This window comes from Dreissena polymorpha, chromosome 8 (genome assembly GCF_020536995.1).
Source record: "Dreissena polymorpha isolate Duluth1 chromosome 8, UMN_Dpol_1.0, whole genome shotgun sequence".
NCBI classification, from domain to species: Eukaryota; Metazoa; Mollusca; class Bivalvia; order Myida; family Dreissenidae; genus Dreissena; species Dreissena polymorpha.
Genome location: NC_068362.1, coordinates 26,318,035 through 26,342,644, shown reverse-complemented (window position 1 = coordinate 26,342,644; position 24,610 = coordinate 26,318,035). Strand labels below are relative to the sequence as shown.

Here is a 24,610-nt window from a genome sequence, read left to right as displayed (position 1 = left end):
ACGTTCAACTAAACTGTCATCAGTGTTGTGCAAACCATACTGAATCGTCCACACAAAGATTAATCAAGAAATTGTTTTTGGCAAACATTTCTTAGTTTGTATATATTAAGTACAAGCGCATATTCTTATAAAAATAAAAATATTAATAGCGACAATGAAGTTGAATCACTTTTTTAAGAGTAGCAATACTTGGGAAATCATGGCACTATCTTACGGAAAAAAATTCTGATACTTTAGAAACCCACAAAATCTATATAGATTAACACTGCAATTATTTTAATAAATATATAAATTTCGATAGAAAGCATTACTCATACTTACGAAAACATAACAACCTCTTAGGAAAACAATGTATATACTTTGGAAAAGATGGCAATCTCTAGAGATACGCGGAAAATATTTAGATTCTTTTTTAATCTCTTAAAAAAACATTGCAAATACTTTGGAAAACATTGCAATCTGATCCAGAAACATTGCAAACTCTTAAGAAAACATGGCGAATACTTAAGAAAACATCGCAATCTCTTAATAAATAATAAATAAGAAACACAAACATTAAATGTGACGATGTTGTCAAACTTCTTAATTGGAGTAAACTTAGACTCAAACCTAAATTTTGATAACCACATAAGTAGCATCTGTAGTAAGGCAGCTCAACAGCTTAACATTTTTAAAAGAATAGGGAAAAGCCTCTGTCGTCTCAGTAGATTGACAATTTTCCATTCATTTATCCTCTCAAATTTCAGTGTCTGCCCACTAACTTAATTGGCATTTCTGCTCTAAAAGCAACACAGACAAAATTGAAAAAACACAAGAGAGAGCTCTTCGCTTTGTATACGACGATTACAACAGTTCGTATGACCAATTACTGACAAAAGCAAACTTGTCTAGTCTATATATTAGACGAGTTATGGCCCTTGAAACATTCAAAATTATAAATAGTATATCTCCACCTGTTCTAAATGACCTGGTTATCAAACGTGAATCTCGTTATCATTTCAGATATACAAATCTTCTTGAGATTTCCCAAGTCAAGTCTACTAAGTGTGGTATTAACAGTTTCCGGCATGCGGCTCCAGCTCTATGGAATGCCTTACCAGAAAGCTACAGAAAAGCAAGTAACTTTAACCAATTCAAAAGCTTTATGATGCACTGGAATGGCAAAGAATGTAAATGTTTTGCCTGTAAAGTTACTTAGGAAAAAAAAATCTGGAGCTGCATGCCACACTGTGATTCGTTGCTTTTGCTGTCTTTGCTTTGCTTATGTATTATTAAGAATTTTATTTTGATTGCCTGTGCTTGCTTCTAGTTTGCATCCAGTTGTTTCTTGCTTCTATTTTGTTGCTTGCTTATAGTTTGTTTCATGCTTTTATTCTGTTTTTGTTGTGAGAAAGCTGCTGATCAGTTCATCTCGAATCTGATTCGAGGTGATATTCGTCTTTAGCACTTTTTTATCTGTCGCACTTTTGTGTTTTTTTTTTAGTTCAGTTTCTTACGTTGCCGTCTTATTGCAGTTTTTAGACCTACTTGCAGGTCTAGATCAGCAGCTTCTTACACAGCTTTTAATTGCCTCCTATTTTATTTATGCTTTGAAATGATTTTTGATATGCTTTTGTATTCTATTGAAATTATATTTTGTCATACACTGACTCTGCTGCTGGTCCAGCTTTTTTGTTTATCATTGTTTTGATAATACAGTAAGCCCCTATAAGCATGCCACAGTCTTTCTGTGCAATACCAGCAGGAAAGTCAAATATTGTCAAATTTAGTTCAATGTTGCATGTTATTATTGTCCTTATCTGTGTTTCACCCGTTAACATGTATATGACTTTTCATTTTAGCTGTTTTGCTCATGTTTTACTGTTTACATTTTTTGTTTAGTCGGTTCAAAAGCTGTGCAGCTTATGTTACTAATTATATGTCTTGCCGTCTCAAAATAAAATTTATTTGATTTGATATTTGATTTGATTTGACTGCAAAAAATAACCATTGTAACCTAGAAAACATTATATATTTATGTAAAGGTTTCAAATACTTTAGAAGAAATTGCAATAAAACACCCAACACTCTCATAAGTCTTGACCTTGATTGTTATAATGAAGACTCTGTATCCGGCGAAGAGGCTTCACCTGTGCTTGAAAATATCCATAAGTATCCATAAGTATTAAAAGCCTGGCAATATCTGAGGAAAAGATTGCAAACAAAACTCTAGAAAACATTGCAATCTCTTTGAAAAACTTAAATAGGTAAGAAAGCGTGGCAAATACTTGGGAAAACACCCCAATATCTTAGAAAAAATTGCAAATACTTTATGAACATGGCAAATGCTTTACAAAATATAGCAATCTCTCAGGAAAACATTGCACTTACTTTTGAAATCATCGCAAATACTTAGAAAAAATGAAAATCATACGAAAACACTTCAATAACTTCTATTTTACAAACCAGTGTAAATACTTTGGAAAATACTGCAACTACTTTTGAAAAAAGAGCAAATACTAAAACAAAAGTATTCCAATACTTGAGAAAACACTGTAAATACTTTAGAAAACATTGCAAATAATTAAGAAAACGCTGCAAATACAATAGAAATCTTTGCAAACATAAGAAAACATTAAAAATACTTTATAAAAAAGTCCAATACGCGCGAAAACACATGCTTAAAAAAAGCTCTGCACATACTTTGGAGAATACTGCGAATGCTTTTGAAAACATTATAAATACCTTTGAAAATACTACTATTAAAAAAACTGCAAATACTTTATAAGAAGAAAAGAAATACATACGAAAACACTGCAAATTCATTAAAAACACTGCACATACGTTGGAAGATACCGATGATGCTTGAGAAAACACTGCATATAATTTACAAAACATAGCAAATACTATAGACACACACTGAAAATATTTTCTAACAACTGCAACACTGCAAATTCTTAACACAGGCTACAAAATACTGCAAATACTTCAGAAAAGAAAATATGAAAATACTTAATAAAACACTGCTGATACTTAAGAACACTTAGAAAATGAAGCTTTAGATTATTTAGTTCCATAAATGTTATCTACCCATTAAGGCTAATTCCCTATTTTTTAATTAAAATAACGTTTTCTAAAGCTTTGGTACGAAATTCGTATAGGTCTTTCAATACAAATGCATTCTCTCTTGTCAAAATTACTGACCATAATGGCACTCGGTAACATAACTGAGCAGTCCCAAGTCTTACATATTTTCCCCTTTGTTTGACCAACCTGGTAAGTTTAAGTATTTTTTGTATATTAATAAGATAGTTGTGCTCATTGGGTCATTGTCGACCTGAAATGGATTGAAGTCACCCGGGGGTGACTAGAAGCCGATTCTTGTCACCCTAGGGTGACTTCAAGCCGATTCATGTCACCCTAGGGTGACTTCAAGCGGACCGGGTGACTAGAGTCGGCTTTAAGTCACCCAAGGGTGACACGAATCGGCCTCTAGTCACCCCCGGGTGACTTCAAGCCATATGAGGTCGACAATGACCTAATTATTGTAGCGCATTGGGTCATTGTCGACCTGAAATGGCTTGAAGTCACCCGGGGGTGACTAGACGCCGATTCTTGTCACCCTAGGGTGACTTCAAGCCGATTCATGTCACCCTGGGGTGACTTCAAGCCGACCGGATGACTAGAATCGGCTTGAATTCACCCCAGGGTGACATGAATCGGCTTCTAGTCACCCCCGGGTGACTTCAAGCCATTTCAGGACGACAATGACCCAATGGGCAATAGTTATGTACAATTATTTTATAAAATGCGCGCGGAATTAACGTAACATTGATTTTATTTCGTATCTCCAAACAACACACTTTATTGTTATTTGTAATAGTAAATTTGTTGTTATTGTTCTAGTACAGGTCCTTGTCCACCAGTTGGCCACGTTGTTCAACATCTGAATAAATTGAAATTAACAACCAATTAACAACCAATGCATGCCAATTTTGCATGGGTAAATGTTCGATTGTGCACGCAGTATATGTACTTCTATAAACAATGATTCCGTTGATGTTTATGTAACATTTCATTTGAACGTGTTGGTTATTCATCAAAGTTTAAATTATTCGTTATTATTTGTTATTATTATTATTATTATTATCAAGCATTCACTATTTTAAAGATACTCGCGAGGCAGTCAGCAAAAAGTAAAACCCGATATATCAGTAATATAAACAAGAGGCCCTTAGGCGCTCACCTGAGACCCGTAGGATAAGTAGCTAAAAATGTGACTTCTAGAGTGTTAACAAGCTTTTTTAATATATAAATATCAGGAAAAAGACCCCCCCCCCCCTGGCGGCCATGTTTTTTAACGATCCGAACCATTTTCGAACTCAAACGTCGTATCCAGGAAACAAATGTTCTGACCAAATTTCATGAAGATTGGGCAAAAAATGTGTCTTCTTGACTGTTCCCATGTTTTCATTTTATGCATAAAGAGAAAACTGCCCCACCCCCTGGCGGCCATGTTTTCCAAATGATCACGACCATTTTCAAACACGTCCGAGATATCCACAAAACAAATATTTTGACAAAATTTCATGATGATTAGGACAAAAAATGTTACTTCTAGAGTGTTCACAAGCTTATTTACTATATAAATAAAAGGAAAAAGACCCCCCCCCTGGCGGCCATGTATTTTTAACGATCCAAACCATTTTAAAACTCAACCATGTTATCCAGGAAACAAATGTTCTGACCAAATTTCATGAAGATTGGGCAAAAAATGTGTCTTCTAGACTGCTCACATGTTTTCACTATATACATATACAGAAAACTGCCCTGCATGGCGGCCATATTTTTCCACCGATCATGACCATTTTCAAACTCGTCCGAGATATCTATAAAATCAATGTTTATACAAAATTTCAAGATGAATAGGCAAAAAATGTGACTTCTAGAGTGTTAACAAGCTTATTTTACTATATAAATATAAGGAAAATGACCCCCCCCCCCCCCTGGCGGCCATGTTATTTTACCAATCTTAACCATTTTCACACTCAACCGTTGTACCCAGATAACAAATGTTCTGACCAAATTTCATGAAGATTCGACCAAAAATGTGACTTCTAGAGTGTTCACATGTTTTCACTATATACATATAGAGAAAACTGCCCCAACTCCTGGCGGCCATGTTTTTTCACCGATCTGGACCATTTTCGAACTCCTCCGAGATACTCATAAAACCAATGTTTTGACCAAGTTTCATGATGATTTGGCAAAAATCGTGACTTCTAGAGTGTTCACAAGGTTTCTCTTTAGCCATATAAGGAATACTGCCCCGCCCAGTGGCGGCCATGTTTTTCAACGGACCGGAACCATTTTTGAACTCAACCAACATATTATTAAGACAAACATTTTGACAAAGTTACATGAAGATTGGGCATCAAATGTAACTTCTACAGTGTTCACAAGGTTTTTCTTTTTTTTGACCTAGTGACCTAGTTTTTGACCCTGCATGACCCAGTCTTGAACACGGTCAAGGTATCATTGGGACAAATGTTCTGACCAAGTTTCATGAAGATCGGACGATAAATATGGCCTCTAGAGTGTTCACAAGGCAAAATGTTGACGACGAACGACACACGGACGACGGACATAAGGCGATCACAAAAGCTCACCATGAGCACGTTGTGCTCAGGTGAGCTAAAAACACACAATCAAACACACACAAAAGTTCGTTCGTTTCTACAAACAAACTCAGTGCATGTAAACAACAGAAACGAAATCAGTGTTGAAAAACGTGTATATTGATTAAGAAATCGTAAACAAGTGATTCGATGATTAATCTCGTAAAAAAGTCTCTAAAACTAGTATCTTTTCTTAAAGTTGACACGTTGTATTATGTAGGTCACCAATAATCAGTGTGTGTTTGAATTTATGTCGTTTACTCAATTTGTATAATTGAACGTACGAGTAGTTTGCTTGATATATCGTGTCGTTGCAATGCGTTATGTGATTGGTTCCTACGCATAATTATTTATGATAATCTTTATATTCTAGTTATATTTCAAAACAATTTGATAAGCCGGAGCCACGAGTCGGTTATCTGGTTCACACAGCTAAGTAAGTCGTTCGCCAGGTCGGTCGGATTTCGTCATCACGACTTAATACAATGTTTGCATGATTAATTTTAAGGTTAAAATGAGGCAAGTTTGATACGAGTGTGTTGATAATAAATAACATCCATGCACTATGAACGTTTTGTCGATGTTTGACGAAACGCGATATATTTTGTTAACAAAATATTGAACCTTGTGAATAAGTCTTTAAGTAGATCCATATCAAGGTCAAAATGACGTGAGGTAATGCAAGGGTATGTTGAGATTGTTCATAGATAACATCTGCGCAAGTATCAAAGCTTTGTAGCAAGTGGTTAGATGTTAGAAGTAACGCGCCATTTTGGGTGAACCAATCATGTGAACCTTCTGAATTAGTCAGAGTCCACAATAAGATCAATGTCTAATTAAAAGTGAGGTCAGGTTATGGGTGTGCGTTGCGAATGCGCAAATATTACATAAAGGCAAGTATCCAAAAGTGGTTGCAACATTCGTATTGGTGTTATATGCAACGTGTCATTAAGGAATACCCTAGTACCGACAGACGAACAGTAAAGCGGGCAGGCCAATCGCTACATGCCTCTAGGCACATTAGATCCCAGGGGCATTAACCACACGTTTGTAAAACTAATATATAATCGAAAAATCATTACTAAATGTATATAAATAACCTCAACAGAGTCAACGTTAATTCATTACCAAAGTTAAACACTTAAAGGCGATTAAATGGGTTGACAAATATACATGTAACCTAGTATGAGACAATTGGTGTAAAAATGTTACATACTAGTAATTATAATTTATGAAAGTGAGTGTTCCTGTAAAACCGTGGTGATGTCATGCATTATTTCTTTTAGTCTTAATGAAATTAATTTGTATCTCTTTCATGTTTAAAGGAACGTACAAGCGAACAAGTTCAATACTTTTTTTTTATTCAATATAATACATACAATGTATACATGTATATGATCATACAACATAGTATAGTGATTGTACAAAGCAATAAATTCAGACATGTTATACAAGATATGCTAATATATATAAAAAAAATTAAAGAGAAAAGAAAAGAACAACAGAAGAATAGTTATGAAAAATGATGAGTTGTATAAAGTCGGAAGAAAGCATACTGGACTTGTGTGTTTTGTTGTACATTCACAATGATCTTATAAGATTGAAAAAAAAATATATATATATTTTAGAAAGATAAACTAACATTAGAGTGAAATGTATATAAGTGGACAAACATTATGAGAATTTAATCCGATTCCATTTTTGTTCAAAGATTTGTAATCTGTCATTACTGAGGGCTATTTCTTTTTCAATCTGGATTTTTAGTTTAAGACTATGGACAAAACAATTAAAATTTGGTACTTGTTTTTTGTACTTCATAATAAAGATAAAATATTTCATCATTATAAGAATAAAATTAACAATATTATTACAGTCTATTGATTTCAATGAGTTAATTCCGAAACTTACATTTAAGAAAGATAGTTTAACGTTTAGTTGCTGTTGTTCAAGAAAAGATGCTAATTGATTCCAAATAGGTTGGATGTGTTTGCACTCCCAAAAAAGATGTTCTATAGTTTCGACGTTTTCACTGCAGAAGTCACACAGATTTGAATTAGATAATTTGCATTTAAAGAGATATTTATTTGTAGCTATAATTTTATGGATGTATTTATATTGAAAATTTCTCAGTGTGCTTTCAACAGTTGCTTTATATGGCATGGTAAATATGTGTTTCCAATTAAGTTCATGTTCTCCGAAAAGGACTTGCCATTTATTTTGGGTTTTGGAGTTTTCTGTAGGGTTTTTAATTTGTAGTGTGTAAAATATTTTATTTGTTTTGTTTTTTCTTCCAAGTATGTTTTCTACGAATTTTGTTTGAGTACATGGTGTATTATTTGTATTGATTTCAGATTTAATATGTATGGGTATGCTTTTGATTAGTGTGTAATACTTCAGGAAATTATTTGAAGGTATTCCGTATATGTAGCATATATCATCAAAAGAGTAAAAATCCTTAATCCTGAAGTCATATAATTGGTCGACATATTTAATGCTTCGTTCAAACCAATCTTTATAGAAAAACGTCTTATTGTTTGAAGTTATGTCTTTATTGTTCCATAAAATAGTTTTACTGCTGGTTTTGGTTTCTAGGTTATGAGTGACATCACTCCATGCTGATAGAACATCAGACAGAAATATGTTTTCGTTTGCAATTTCATGTAAGATAGTATTGCTGATGTTACATTCAAAGAGTAAGGAGTCACCGTATTTTTTTAGGATTTTCTGGTAGAATAATTTCCATTTACTCGTATTGGTATTATCTAGGTATCTTTTAACCCAGCTGCATTTGATTGCCTTCAAGAATGAGTCAATGTTCGTTAATTGGATACCTCCACTTTCTACGGATTGAATTAACTGAGTTCGTTTTTTTTATCAGGCTTACCGTCCCATATGAAATTAAATATTGCTGATTTTATATCGTTAATAACATCATTTGGTGGATTTGGGAGAACTGTTAATACATAAATTAATTTAGGAAGTGCAAACGTTTTTAATACTGTGTTTTTTTCCGATTTGTGTAAGTTTACGGTGATGCCATGATTTTAAGCAGTTTTTAAAATTCTGTAATTTAGGAAGTATGTTTTTAAGAACTGTATCCTTTTCATTATTTGTGAAAGTAATTCCTAACGTTGTGGCTTCATCGGATGTCCAATTAAATTTCATTTCTTTTTTATATTGGACATTACTTTGTTTTAATTTACCTACTCGTAGAACAGTACATTTACTTTTGTTTAGTTTAAGACCCGATGTCATTCCGTAAAGGGTTAGCGACTCTATTAGGTTATGGAAAGAATCGTAATTGTCGTTTAAAAAATAAGTTGCATCGTCAGCAAATAGGGACTGTTTGATTTCTTCGTCAGGTTCTAGTGATATGCCTTTTATGTGTTTATTTGATTGAATGTGATGTGATAGACACTCGATGCAAATAATAAATAGCGATGATGAGAGTGGACATCCTTGTCGAACCCCTCGTTCGATGTTAAAACTGTTTGAAAAGAAGCCATTGTTAATGATTATACTGTTAATATCGGTATAGAATAGTTTGACCCATTGAATGAGACTTTCACCAAAGTTCATATTTTCTAAGCAAGAGAACATAAATGAGTGATCAAGCGAATCGAATGCCTTTTCAAAGTCTGCAAAGAATATTAGACCAGGATTATTTGAATTGTTGAAATAGTTTATGCATTCTTGGATAAGACGAACGTTTTCACCAATGTAACGTCCTTTTATGAAACCAGATTGAGATTTTGAAATGATTGATGGTAATATTTTTTTTAACTCTGTTTGCTATACTTTTAGTTGCAATTTTATAATCATTGTTTAGTAAACTAATTGGGCGCCAGTTCGATAAGGATTCTAAGTTTTTTTCCAGGTTTTGGAATGAGTGATATTATATTTTGTTTTTGAAGCGTAGTTAAGTTTTCATTATTATATGAATAGTTTAGTGAATTAATTAAATGTGTTTTGATATCATTCCAAAATATTTTATAAAACTCAATGGTTCAATACTTGTTACTGTTTGATACATTCATTTATTCATTCACAAACAATATAACAAAACATGTATACTTATACTTCAACAATTAGGTAATCGTCATTTTGAAAGAAACTCAAATAAATTATTTTTATGTAATGTTCTTAGTTAAAAGATCAGCATAAATTAATAATAATTTTCCGTTGGCAACATAAAACAGTCAAGTAGTTATAGATCCGTGTAATGGTTTATTGAACATGTACATTCCAAATGTCTAAACAAACTTTGTAAGGCTTCAAATAAATGGGCAAAACACTCATTAAAACACTGTTTTATTTTAATAATTATTTTCATAGTACTACATTGAGTTTACCGTAACAAAAATGATATTAAGAGTTAAACTGCAGCTACGTCAGCAAAAAAGAACCTTATCGTAGCACAAACTCCTTTATTAATGGTATTCACCAATTGCAAACAGTCATGAATACACAAGACAAAAACTGGGTAAAGCACGAAAACAACATAACTAGGATTCTATCTCATTTTTAAAATGTAAAAATATACTTGTACGCAATAAGATCGTCTTAATATGGGAAAAGTCAAGTTCCATCTGCAAAAGGTTTACACGAAACCATGAACAACGTCGACTGGCCTTGATGTACATTGTTTTCCCAATAATAAGGAAATAAATTGATTGTATAGCACAACTTAGTCATTTTTACCACTTAAAAATATGTTATTGTCGGTCAACTAAAGCAATGATTATCAGGTATTTACTAGTCAATTATTAAAGAACAATACACACTCGACATCGACGTATTTTTCCAGATATCTCATAAGATCGTCAGTATGGTTCACACTTCTGGTATTGGTATTGATCAAAGCAAACATCCTGTAACCACTGGAGAAGCTCCCTGGTGGTGGGACGTTTGTTCGGCTCAATCTGCATACACCACTCGATGACGTGTTTCAACTTTGGGTGGACGTCATCTGGAATATCTGGCGGGTCTTTTGCGTTACCAATCTGCAAGAGTGAATTGTTACGCTGCAACAGCGTGCTCGAATAATTGTGCTAAGATTTTAACAAACTATTTTTTAAGGTCAATATTGATGACAACCTTTAGAAACAAGAGCACCGCATAACGGGTGCCACGCTCGGCTGCGAAAGCTTGTGAGAATTTTTTTTTTTAGAGGTCACAGTGACCTTGACCTTTGACCTAGTGACCCAAAATGGGTGTGGCGTGTAGAACTCATCAAGGTGCATCTACATATGAAGTTTCAAAGTTGTAGGTGGAAGCACTTTAATTTTAGAGGCAATGTTAAGGTTTTTGTTAAAGTTTTATATTAGAGGTCACAGTTACCTTGACATTTGACCTAGTGACCCAAAAATGGGTGTGGCATGTAGAACTCATCAAGGTGCAACTACATATGAAGTTTCAAAGTTGTAGGTGGAAGCACTTTGATTTTAGAGCCTATGTTTAAGTTTGATATTAGAGGTCACAGTGACCTTGACCTTTGACCTAGTGACCCAAAAATGGGTGTGGTGTGTAGAAATCATCAAGGTGCATCTACATATGAAGTTTCAAAGTTGTAGGTGGAAGCACTTTGATTTTAGAGCCAATGTTAAGGTTTTAGCACGACGCCTAAGGCGGACGTCGGACGAGCTGGCTATGACAATAGCTCGGGTTTTCTCCGAAAACAGCCTCGCTAAAAATGACAAACTGAAAACAGCAAACACTAACAATAACATAATATTTATTTATATTTATATTTTATATATGCAAAGTATTATGCAATGAACATTTAATAACGCAAGCGTCTGCTTGGCCTATCCGTAGTTTTGGCCCTGGAAAGTCCTATATACAAATTTTAAATGCCAGTTTCAACATTTATACGACTAAAGCAAAATAAAAATAATAATACGTATTAATACCTGCCATATGGCTTGACAATCATTTTTGACGTTCCAGGGCAGCTTTCCAGTAGCCATTTCAAACACGCAGCAACCGAGTGACCAAATGTCGCTGGCCTTGCTGAATTTCCCCTTGCTCACAGCCTGAAATTGATTCATGTTATGTCTATTAGCAGTACACTTATATATAGGTTTCCCACATAATGATGCATTTGGGTTTAATCTGTATAATACAAGCATGCTTCTAAGACCACGTGAAAGCAAAACTGATGTGATACATTTGCGAAAAAGAATGTGAACAATTGCAATAGAGTTATTATGAACAGACAAAATAAAAAGGTGTTTTTTCAAACAAGGAAAACCTAGCTAGTTCTTAATTTCATTTCATTTATTTAATCATGCCCCCTGGAATTTTCGTATTCGGTTTCTCTGTTGAATTTAACATCATTTAGTAATTATATTGCAATTTAATCATATTTATACTCTGCTTCATTACTTTTTAGTTTGAAAAACAACGTTATGACGTTAATGTTTATCTGCGCATTTGTGTTTGGTGATTAATTCTGTTCTACATGTGAGCTTTGGTAAGCGGTTTAATCCCAAAATGATTCATCGTTCTAAGACGGTCACCCTAGCCCAAATAATGTTCTTTTCAATGTCACAATGTATAAGTGCCCTGTATTGTATTAACAAATGGTCACTTAACTCAAATATAAAAAACTTCCCGGTGTGAATAAGAATATATATCCTAATAATGTTTATGGAGTATTCTATTATGTTATCCTATATAAGTATTTCACATGTAATAACGAAGTAAAATCCTACCTCTGGTGCCATAAAGACAGGCGTACCGGGCGTGCCATCGTCAGTTACTTCCTTCTGACAGGGCTGTAACCTGACCGTCAGGCCAAAATCTGCTATTTTCGCGATCTTTCTTGTCTCGTCAAGAAGCAAGTTTCTACCTACAAATGACGAGCTTTTTATAAACCATGTTATGTAATGATACCATACAAATCGATGTATTACTTTGCGTGTAAAATAGCGTATATTTGGGCATGTATGTGTGATCTTACATGTGTAACGTAATCCAGTTACGAAATTTGATTTGGGTGCATAGTCTGAAACTAACTTATGAAATGACTATGGTTAATACAATTAAGTGTAAGAAATAAAATGAAATCATGTCAGTGCATAATTTTAAGGAAAACTAGAGCTGTCACAGACATGACGAATACCCCCACCTCCGCATTGACACAGAATATATTGCATGTTGTGTTTACAAAAAACAGCGAACACCATGAACAATGTATAAAACGCACTAAGTGACCCTGTGACCTAGTTTTTGACCTGCCATGACCCATGTTCGAACTTGGCCTAGCCATCATCTAGATACAACTTCTGGCCACGTTTGGTGAAGCTCGGATGAAAACTACTTGAGTTAGAGAGCGGACACCATGCTCAATGTTTAAAACGCACTAAGTAACCCCGTGACCTAGTTTTTGACCCGGCATGACCCTTATTCGAACTTGACCTAGACATCATCTAGATACAACATCTGACCAAGTTTGGTGAAGATTGGCGGAAAACTACTTCAATTAGAGAGCGGACACCATGCTCAATGTTTAAAACGCACTTAGTGACCCCTTGACCTAGTTTTTGACCCGGAATGGCCCATATTCGAACTTGGCCTAGACATCATCTAGATACAACTTCTGACCAAGTATGGTGAAGATTGGATGAAAACTACTTGAATTATTGAGCGGACCGACCGACAGACAGACAAGCTCACTCCTATATATCCCCCTAAACTTCGTTTGTGGGGGTATACAAATCATGTTTCTTGCAAAAACAAACATAATGGTTATTTAAAAACCTGCAATGATAGTTCGACACATCTTATGTTCAATTTGATTTGTCATTTATATTGTCCATAAAAACAAGAAACCGTCGGAGACGGGTGATGCTCCCCAAAGATTTTTTTGTCACAATATTGCACTATATATTCAGATAAAAGGAAACGTCTTGAGGGGCATAACATTGGACAAAATAATACGATGGATGGTTAAGCAACTTAAGAATGTCAAAGGGCCATAACTCTCTAAATAAATCATCTAACCAGAACCCACAAATAACATGCGGATCTCCTCAAGGTAGCTAAGCTTCCCATAAAGCTTCATTGAATTCCAGTCAGTAGTTGGGGAGAAATAGCCCGGACAAGAATTGCACTATATGTACAGTTTATAGAAAATTTCAAAGGGCCATAACTCTGTGAAAAATCATCCGACCAGAACCGGCTGATAATATGCACATCTCCTCTTGGTAGTGAAGCTTCCCATAAAGTTTCATTGAATTCCAGTCATAAGTTGCTGAGAAATCGACCAGACAAGAATTGCACTATATGTACAGTTAATGGAAAATTTCAAAGGGCCATAAGTCTGTGAAAAATCATCGGGCCATAACTGGCTGATAATATGCACATCTCCATTTGGTAGTGAAGCTTCCTATAAAGTTTCATTGAATTCCGGTCATTAGTTGCTGAGAAACAGCCCGGACAAGAATTACACTATTTGTACAGTTAATGGAAAATTTCAAAGGGTCATAACTCTGTGAAAAATCATCGGACTAGAACCAGCTGATGATATGCACATGTCCTCTTGGTAGTGAAGCTTCCCATAAAGTTTCATTGAATTCCGGTCATTAGTTGCTGAGAAATAGCCCGGACAAGAATTGCACTATATGTACAGTTTATAGAAAATTTCAAAGGGCCATAACTCTGTGAAAAATCATCCGACCAGAACCGGCTGATAATATACAGATCTCCTCTTGGTAGTGAAGCTTCCCATAAAGTTTAATTGAATTCCAGTCATTAATTGCTGAGAAATAGCCCGGACAAAAATTGTGCACGGACGGACACTCGCACGGACAGACGAAGCGGCGACTATATGCTCCCCCAAAAATTTTGGAGGAGCATAAAAACTAACGAAGATGGTCAAAGGCTCACTTCTTTCCACTTTCATGGCAAATCAAAACGAAAAATGACAACACGTGTCGGATTCTTTTTTCGGAAAATATATCATATCTAGCCGTTGATGTTTATTTTTCCTTTTCTAGTAAAGAGAGAGATTTACGTTTCGCTATCCATATATAAACAACGTAAGTCAACTCATTCGGCGCCATGTTATGGTGTGTTTAGTTTCGCAATGCTTTGGTGTATCATTGTGAAAGTGTTGTGAGCATAGTAAAAACTAAAATATCATATATATCAGTTGAAAATATCAGTTGAAACAGCATTTACAAGTTTATCAAGTAATATTTAGTTAATTACATGTTCGGTGTTTACTGAGTAATATGTTCTTTGAATGAAATGAAATCTTTTACAGCATCGATGTTTCATTTTTAATACGACTTTTTTCTTACAATTTTACCTTTCAGATCTCTGTGTATGTATCCTTCCTCGTGGATATAATCCAGAGCCTGAGTAACTTGAATTGTATACGACAATATTACGTATATACCTAGTTTTTTTTTATTTGCAACTAGATTTGCAACTAGATCCGCAATAGTGCCTCCTTAAACATAAAACATGAATAAGTGTACCATATATAAGTTAGTATTGTAATCATATCAATGTAACAATACGGAAAATAAAATGTTACCATATAACCCCACGCGCTTTTGTGAAAAATAAATTAAATGCCTACTTTATTTATTTTACACTTTACTGTATCATTAAAATATATTCAAGCATTATTAAAATGTTGTTATGCCTGTCATTAATTCCATCAGGAACTCGTGATGTCCCTCACAGTGGCCCATGATGGTGACGATGTTGTGATGCTGGAGCTGAATCAAAGTAGCAATCTCTCTCTGTCTGCTCTCTGCGCAACTATCACAGCATTCTCCTCCCTTCACGCGCTTGCAATTGCATTCGTTGAATTGCTGTACAAATGGAACATTTTTATAGATATATACGATATATACTGTTGTCACTATTACAATTACTTTTCAAAGTCTTATATCGGGTTTGGTTTATTGACTATTTTATTTCGGAAGTTTCAAAATGGCTTTACGTATTGAACAATTTACGAAACACAAACTGTTCATGAGACAAGTGATTTTTACCTTTTTTATAATTTTCATTATTGAAGACATTTAGTTTGCATAGAAATTGTATTTAATCATAAAGTAAAAGTATACTAACCTTAATCGCCAAACGTATGCCGAAGTGGTCTGTTTGATACACTTTACCAAAACCTCCCTTGCCTGTCAGCAGTTTAGAAACATGCCACTCATCGCTCTGTAAAAAGGAAGTGCCAAGCATAAAACTGTTCTTTACAAACTCTTAACAACAAATGATCGAAGATTTTACCCAAGCAATATGACACATAACCATTGCTTTCTAGATGTTTGCGATTTTTTGGCTGAGACAAATACTTTGCTGGTTTAAACTAAACTAGAGCTTTGTCACAGACGTTACGAATACCCCACATGCCGTATTGACACATAATCTTTTGCATGTTGTCTTCACACAAAACAGCGGACACCATGCTCAATGTTTAAACGCACTAAGTGACCCAGTGACCTAGTTTTTTACCTGCCATTCCCCATGTTCGAACGTGACCGAAACATCATCTAGTTACAACTTCTGACAAGTGTGGTGAAGATCAGATGAAAACTACTTGAATTAGAGAGCAGACACCATGCTTTATGTTTAAAATGCACTAAGTGACCCCGTGACCTAGTTTTTTACCTGCCATTCCCCATGTTCGAACTTGGCCTAGACATCATCTAGATACAACATCTGACCAAGTTTGATGAGGCTCTGATGAAAACTACTTGAATTAGAGAGCAGAAACCATGCTCAATGTATAAAACGCACTAAGTGACCTCGTGACCTATTTTGTTTACCTGCCATTACCCATGTTCGAACTTGGCCTAGACATCATCTAGATACAACATCTGACCAAGTTTGGTGAAGCTCAGATGAAAACTACTTGAAGTAGAGAGCGGACACCATGCTCAATGTTTAAAACGCACTAAGTGACCCCATGACCTAGTTTTTGAACCGGCATGACCCATATTCGAACTTGACCTAGACATCATCTAGATACAACATATGACCAAGTTTGGTGAAGATCGGATGAAAACAACTTAAATTAGAGAGCGGACACTTAATACGGACCGAAATACCGACCGACCGACAGACAAGCTCACTTCTATATACCCCCCTTAACTTCGTTTGTGGGGGTATAATAATTTAGCTTACATGTTAATACCACTGTTTGTGTCTATGTGTATCTAAACGTAACAGATGATAACATAAAACACATACTTGCTCATCCCCACACGCTTTGCATCGGTATCTTGCGAATGGTGAGTGAACTTTGTGGCACGCTATCGGTGGAGTAGGAAGATAGCAACCTGAAAAAAACTATTGTGTAATCATGGCCGTCATTAGCATCGTTATTTTTTAACATCATCCTTTTTATATTTAGTTTTTTTTATTATTTCCTCACACCAGTTTTATTATTTCTGTATCACGAATAGTTAATGTTGTTTGGCTTTATTTTATTATTTGTTATAAATTGTGGTATAACTTATATAGCACACGTTTATATTAATGTCTTATAATTATTGTGTCTATATACTTTCATACTTGTGTGTGTGAGAGGTGTCGGTGCTCCACCATCAGGGAGGATCAGCTTACTGACTTTACCACATAGTGTAGTGTCGTCCTTTAACTGAATCAAATTCTTGCCAGAAACAGGTATCTGGTAGTGTTCTGTCGGCGTTACACTCTTTCCTTCGTAAAACTCTCCCTAGATTATACGATGAATATTTTCAATTGGAAATTATGGAGTGTTGCTTACGTTTCACATATTACTATTGACAAAATACAACAAAATAATGCATTCATATGCATCATGTATCTAGGGTTAATGGTGTAAATGCAACATCACAATTTGTAAAAACATGAACTATATTAAGAAATAATTGTATTTTGTTTAACTCAACGTTTATTATTGTTATTTATTGAAGTTTAATATTAAATTAATATACTGTGTTTTTGTCTGTCAACGCCGATTTCTTTTAACTTGTACAGTTTATTATGAAATAATTATAAAATGAATGTGATTCATTTGCTTCGTTCCACAGTTTTTGTTAATATATAGTTTAAATACTCAATTCAGAAAACCGTAAGTGACTGATACCATTAATTGAAGACTCGGTGTAAGAAGCGGGTCTTCATTGTCTTCATCGCACAGTATGGAACTGTGTCGACCTTCCCACGGTGATACGCTACTCCCCCAGCATTTCTTTTTTTCACCACAAACTGACACAAAGTCATGTTCTGCGTTCTCATCTGTCTGTGGTTACATTTAAAACAAAATATGTACATTCAGTATACAATGTATTGTTAATCTACCATAATTAAGCTACTTTAAGTGTCAAATAAATACTACTTTGCAATAGTCCGTTGTTTGTATCAATGAAATATTCTTTTCGAGTGATTAAAATTATCGGACATACCACCGAGTCACATCCCTTCAGCCACCACTGGTTGGCCCAATGAGAGTCTTCAACTTTTTTGCCATCGAATGACTTCAGATTGGCTTTCACATGCTCCTCTGTAACGTCCATCTTTATCCCCTTCTCCACCTCCTGAATACATGCGAACACTTGATATTATAAACGAATTTAATAATTTAATTCAATATAGATGCATTAAATACAAATGATATGGTTACTTTGACATTCGCTAAAACTTGTTGTAACATTATCGCCATTAAAGTCACTGTAAACGAGAGAAAACGGACCCATTTTTAACGAAAAGTCACATCCGTTCTTCATTTATGGGCAGATAAAGAAATTAAGCAATAAGACATTTTAACAAAACTTACTGGGTATCCATATAGAGGCTGTATACCGGGAGGATTTTCATCCATGCTGGAAACACAAGAATCAAGAATCCTATAAACGTAAGTAAGCATATATTGCTTATTTTATTACATTATGATAAATGTACACAAACAAAATTACATAAATTAAGTCCTGCAATGGTTTGCTATCTCTTATTTTATCAGATATATATGTGCATGTGTTGTCAGATAATGTAAGCAATATCTTAAATGGTGCACATTGAACATGTATTTATCGCCACATGATATGAGTTACATTTAAACGGCATAAAAAATCCGGAGCACCGGTATTACCGGTTTTTTTTCCAAGAAAATGAAAACAAATATTTTCAGACATTTTCAAGTTCTAACCAAATATAACAACTTGTTTCGTAAGAATAAGTATTACATGACAACTCGTATCAAATTATTTACGCCTATTTAAATAGCAGGTTATTCAGCAGAAATTAATATATCATTTGGCCGATAAACAATTTAGACTTCACAACTACACAATATTGATACTAATACAGATTAAGTGCGGTATTGGCTAGATTTTACACACAAAAACACTTAACTGTTTGCACAAAAATGATATATTTAAAATCCATTCAACAATCACATACAGTATCAACCGTTATTGTTTAATATAAATGTGATTAGGGGGAAATGGGTCGGTGTTGTTTGCATTAATATATTAGATTGTGTTTTTCCACAAATACCACTTCAATCACTTCTGATATATCAACAATGTACTCTCAGTCTCTCTCCTATACACATCTCAAACAATGTCTTTTCTTCCTTATCGCAAATTAACAAAACACTACATGTATAATCTCCAATACATTTTCTGTATTTGGTAAATCAGCTTGACAGTCTACTGTCTGCATCAAACATGACACACGTCAAAATGGTATAATAATTCATCGCATACATATTAATAAAAATAATGTAATCTACATGAACAATATTTCATTCATACACATGTCCTGGTTCAACGTGTTGACGCTCTCAAATAAAGAATTTAGCCCATATAAAAAGTATCTCTAAATTATTTGCGCGTCTTATAAATAAGACTAACACATGTCGAATATCCGCCTATTATGTTTTAGTTATCCAAGACCAAAATTATTGATTAAGTTCGAACATTTATTCACAATTCAATTGTAATAAAAATACAAAGCACAAACTTTAACTATGTCGTTGCTGTTCGAAAATCAAAAGCTGATGGACGGAAAAACGCAAAACACACTCGATTTCCTCGTGCACACTTTCAGTGCGCACAAGCGTTCATTATATTGCATTTTCGTAAAATAATTCTTCTTCTAATTCGTAAAATCAAACAATGGAGATAATATTTTTCTACGAAGCGGCGATTCAGATTACGACTATTTGGGAAACCAATTGATTTAAAAATAGATACACATTCTCCCTTATATATAAACAAACACTGGTCGTTTACGTTCGGTTAACGCATCTGTTTGTTAACATGTCAAAGAACACATTTACAATTAAATATGATGTATTAACATATCGTTGTAATTTAATTTCTGATTAAATTTAATTATATTACTTATTAAGCATTGACCGAAAGTCATGTTAATTTATTAAAACGACTATAATTTTTTCTTGTTTTTTTGTTGTTGATCTTTTTTTAAATATACAAACTAAAGTTGTAATGAAAAACATGATTACTCAACAAATTATATAGTACATATTTTAAGTGTGAACATGAAGAAAACTCAATATGTATCGCAATCTACTTTCGATTTTAATACCAGACGGTTTTATTACTAATTTTATAATATAAGATAAGTTTTGTCAACTAATCCTTCGAATATTTAAATTATGCCATGCAGTTGCGAATTTTCATAGAAATAACATTAATTCTTACCTTTTAAAAATATCCGGTGTAATCTTTTAATTAATCTTGTTTTTCACTTTTTAATTTTTATGACTCGTGATCAGCATGAATAATTGGGTATTTCCATTTTATTGGGTATTTCCGTAAATACACTATGTTGGCCACATCATACATCACACGATGGAATAACCAAATTAATTGTCGTTTCTTGCTCTCACATATATATACAATTTAACCCAGATTTGCTGGTTCCAGTAAAATCGGTGCGCGGAGATTGCACCAATTGAGTAGATATTACTTCAGCAATAATAATTAACAAACATACACATGCTCTCCGACTTTTATAAAGTAGGGATGTGCTGACAAAAACTTCGTTAAAGTGACATCCGCTTGGGATAATGATATTTATTTTATAAACGTATATTAACTTTAAATAATCATGTGTTTATTTTTACACGCACCCGTGATATTGTATGCACTCATTTTATAATCTCTAAGAAAAATCAATTGCATTAGAGAAGATAATTATTGATTTGAATTACTTTTGTGGTTATCGCTGACCCATTTTATCAATCAATGATAGTTGCATACAAACAATTACGGTGCGGTTAGTGGTTTTTAAAGTGTAATGTGTCAGCTTCGTTTGTTATCCACCTGTATTAAAATGGTGTTTGTTTTCCAAAATCTCGTCCTTCCCGGAGTATGTAATTAACCATTCAGCAGGCATTTTACCTTTTCTACGTACGCCCATATACTCTGAGCGACAAACTGACAACACTTGTGTATAAAATGTTAATTGAAATGTTGCATAATACTGTTTATACTTTTATCGTAGCTTTTTTACTGTGATTGTCGAATCTCCAAGTGTAAACGCTCAAAAACTGTGATGACCATGTTTATGATTAGTTTTCTCTTTGTGATATGATTTTTCGTTTTTTTTTTCAGAAACGTGTTTATTTCGACAATGTCTGATTTTTGAGTTTTGAATTTAAGGACTGGAAATGCTTCTTTCAAAGTGTTTTTTTTTCACAAGGAAGTTTTAAACTCAATTTAATGTAGTTTTGCTGTTGTACAGCAAAACGCAATTCATTGGATATTTGAACAAAATTACGGAAAATATACTGAAACTTACCCGAGAATTCTAACGCTAAATTGGTCGTTGTCGGCTTTTTTTTTCTTCAAATTAATTATGTTCATATTTATGTCAATATTCTATAGTATCGAAACTCCTACTCAAAAAAATATTGAGGCAGATTTTGTTCAAATAGAATTGTGTTTCGTATTACGTAGCGCGTTTTACGACATCGAATTTTGGGCGGAAATAAAACTCGGGTACAGTCTAAAATGGCCGTGTATGTGTTTGCATATTTTCCGTACCCGGGATACACTTAAGTATACTAACGATCGAGTACCCGGGGTACATTTAAGTAGTACCCGAGCCGACAATGACTAATCGAGCGATAGTAGGGTTTATCCATTTGTTATCGTTTTGTTTCTCAACAAAAAAATAATTATATCAGTCAAACGATTATATTCGCACATGCTCCCCAAACCTTGAGAAAATACCTTCATGTAAATTAATGGGATTTAGAACAAAAGACAAGTCAATAAAACAAAATGAGCTGGCCAATTTTCTCCTAGACTGGACTTTCGTTTAGAACAGAATTCCTTCTGACGAAAAACTCTATAACATTGGAAAGTGTAATTACAGATTATTAGCCTGTAAATTACAGCATCAATGATCAACACCCTCCTTTTGTATCTATTGATTAATATGACAAATAGAGTCTTAAAAGAATCAGTATTTTGCTGCGTAATTGTTAACTTTCGATTTCCGTTTTGTCTGTTAAATGTGTTCCAATTTTTACTCTTTTAAGTTTACACACATTTAAAATATATATATGATTTTTGTATCGTGTTAATAGAAATTGAGATACCTTGTGTGTTTTTATGTGAAAATGAAATCTCCCATTCCTTAACATAAGAGCAGACATGTTAATACGTATTATACCTGAAAATGGCGAAATGTCCTTAAACGGAAGTTTAAAAATATACAATACATATTAGTCAATCTCAGCGCAGAGTTGTCGTTCCATGCTCTCTCATACAATCTTTGCCATCACAAGAAATCCTTCTAGATTTTGAAAGTTTGTATTTATTTATTTATTTTTTAAAAGTAGTATCCCTTTCTTGTATATTCCGCAAATAGGATAATAAGTTTAGGTTCATAATAAAAAATACATTACCTAAATTAAAAAGTGGCAATAACGGGAAATATATTTTACCACGTGGCTCATCTGTCATCACGTGGTTGATTATGACGGCAGGGATTTGATCCAATCTCCACGCAGAGTTGTCGTTCCTTGCTGTCACATACAATTTCATCCAGCTTTACTGGTTCCTGTCAAATCTCTGCGCGGAGGTTGGGTTTGATCTTGCAAATGACTTAGACGCAATTGTAGATTTTCGTTTTCGAGTAAATCAACTAAAGTGACACATAACTACGACTATTATTGATTGACATTGAATTAAATTTACTTATAAAGTCCAATACTTAAAAAAGACTTTCTTTTTCTTTTTCTCTTTTTCTCTGTTGGATCCATGATGTCGATGTATAATTATTGCATATATACATGTAAAGATATGTCTTCCCCCTCCCAACGAACTAGTAAAATTAATAGTTTTACTTTGTATCTTGTATTATAGTAACAATATCTACCGCTACTATTATCTGTTTAACCCATTTATGCCTAGCGTCTAGAAAAAGGGCATTGGCAAACAGCGTAGACCCAGATGAGATGCCGCATGATGCGTCGTCTCATCAGGGTCTACGCTGTTTGCTTAAAGGAAATTCTGTAAGAAATATTCTAAATATAGAAATAAATATACTAGACATCCCTAATTTTGGAAATAAAATGATCCAATTTAGAAGGGTGGGAGAGTCCACTAGGCATAACTGGGTTAAATTATGCATGATATAACTGATCCCAACTTGAACCGGACAATATTGTTAGAACTCGTTTTGTTATGTTGCCCGTATTGTATACCTTGTATACTTGGGTGTAAATAAAGAGTTGTTCTGTTCTGTGCTGTTACGAAGTGTGCGTTGCATGCATAGTGGATCATTTAACATTTTATAGAACACTGTTTTGTGTATGCTAAAACTAATTACCTATTAACATTAGCATCTTTGACGAAGTGAATCTTGCAGAAAAAACATACATGCCATTTTTTCACTTTATTGCCAGCGATGACGAAAATGAAGGAGCTATTGTTATGGTGTTAAATAGTGATAATGTTTCATGCTAGCATACTTGTAATACATACCTCGCAAACATAAATGTTAAAAGTAAAAAAGAAAACACATAAGTAAAATGTTATAAATGCCATTATTCAAAATTTGAATTGCACTTCGGAACAAACATTAATTTCCCTTTGTGTCAATGGTAAACTAACTTACATAAAGAGGATAATATCCAAACCTACGGAAAGAAAACATAATTTATCTATAAAATATTTATCACAACAGTGACATTCTTTCTAGTTAAACAAAATGAAATGTTGAACGAAAACTTCAAGTTAAAATGTCTTATTGTAGAGTTAACAGGTAAATGTATAATAATAAAAAATTACGGCTAGGAAATCTGATGAAAATTCAAATCCACCAGCGGCATATTTTTTCATTTTGTCGAAATAAATTGACTCAATTAATGATTTTCGAATACTATATCTGATAACATAACTTTTTTTAATGTTTATTTATTTTACACTAATTTATCCACTGACACATTATATTTTTTAAGCAATTGTTATAAAAAGGACAGCTTTTATGCGTAGGGAGTATGGGGGATGTAATTGGTTTTTATTTTGTCATAACACTACCGTTTAACCATCTATCCATATTTTTATCACTGCACTGTTTGCCTCGGATCTTACATCCGTATCTAAATGAAAATGTATCACTTATTCAGACTTAAAAGAAAGGTTTTAAATACTTAATGTACATGTTGAAACTAATTTCATTCCGTGGACCTAATCACTTAGAGAAACTATTTCTGGTACTTACCCCTTTGACTTCGCATGTTAATTAAGATTTAAAAGTACAACTTATATATCAGAATCCCTTTTCCTGAGTATTTCATCCAGGCCATTTGTTAATGAAGCTTAATAAATTCTATCTAACATTACGATTCAAGCTTTATCGTTGCAAATTGATAAGATTAAAGCCTTGTTAACATTCAAAACTGTACCATGAAACAGTCCAACAATACAACCTTCAACAGAACGTGAGTTTCGAGT

At 33.9% G+C, this 24,610-nt stretch overlaps 1 protein-coding gene across 7 annotated transcripts; it reads right to left on the bottom strand.

The window, feature by feature from the left end:
* Positions 1-9,951: 9,951 nt before the first annotated feature.
* LOC127841186 (uncharacterized) lies at positions 9,952-22,605 on the bottom strand. 7 transcript variants are annotated; one of them, XM_052369853.1, is made up of 12 exons: positions 22,558-22,605; positions 18,451-18,496; positions 18,080-18,211; positions 17,761-17,916; positions 17,205-17,367; positions 16,881-16,969; positions 15,750-15,845; positions 15,316-15,487; positions 14,974-15,117; positions 12,374-12,510; positions 11,570-11,692; positions 9,952-10,660 (listed from the first exon to the last, which is right to left on the bottom strand). In XM_052369853.1, exons 2-12 carry the CDS (start codon positions 18,493-18,495, stop codon positions 10,481-10,483), a joined length of 1,437 nt encoding a protein of 478 aa, XP_052225813.1. In that variant the 5' UTR covers position 18,496; positions 22,558-22,605; the 3' UTR covers positions 9,952-10,480. The 7 variants fall into 7 exon arrangements, with proteins under 7 accessions (XP_052225813.1, XP_052225809.1, XP_052225811.1 ...); XM_052369849.1 differs by lacking the exon at positions 22,558-22,605 and adding an exon at positions 22,323-22,428; XM_052369851.1 differs by lacking the exon at positions 22,558-22,605 and adding an exon at positions 22,249-22,334.
* Positions 22,606-24,610: the final 2,005 nt, after the last annotated feature.

Bases quoted from the DNA above. Each gene is read 5' to 3' on its own strand.
- LOC127841186 (XM_052369847.1), bottom strand. From the start codon at position 18,540: ATGCTTACTTACGTTTATAGGATTCTTGATTCTTGTGTTTCCAGCATG. The intron at 17,917-18,079 runs GTATGTCCGATA...ATGTAACCACAG, and splicing joins TGAAGGGATGTGACTCGGTG to ACAGATGAGAACGCAGAACA. The intron at 15,846-16,880 runs GTATGTGTTTTA...TCCTTTTTACAG, and splicing joins AAGCGTGTGGGGATGAGCAA to AGCGATGAGTGGCATGTTTC.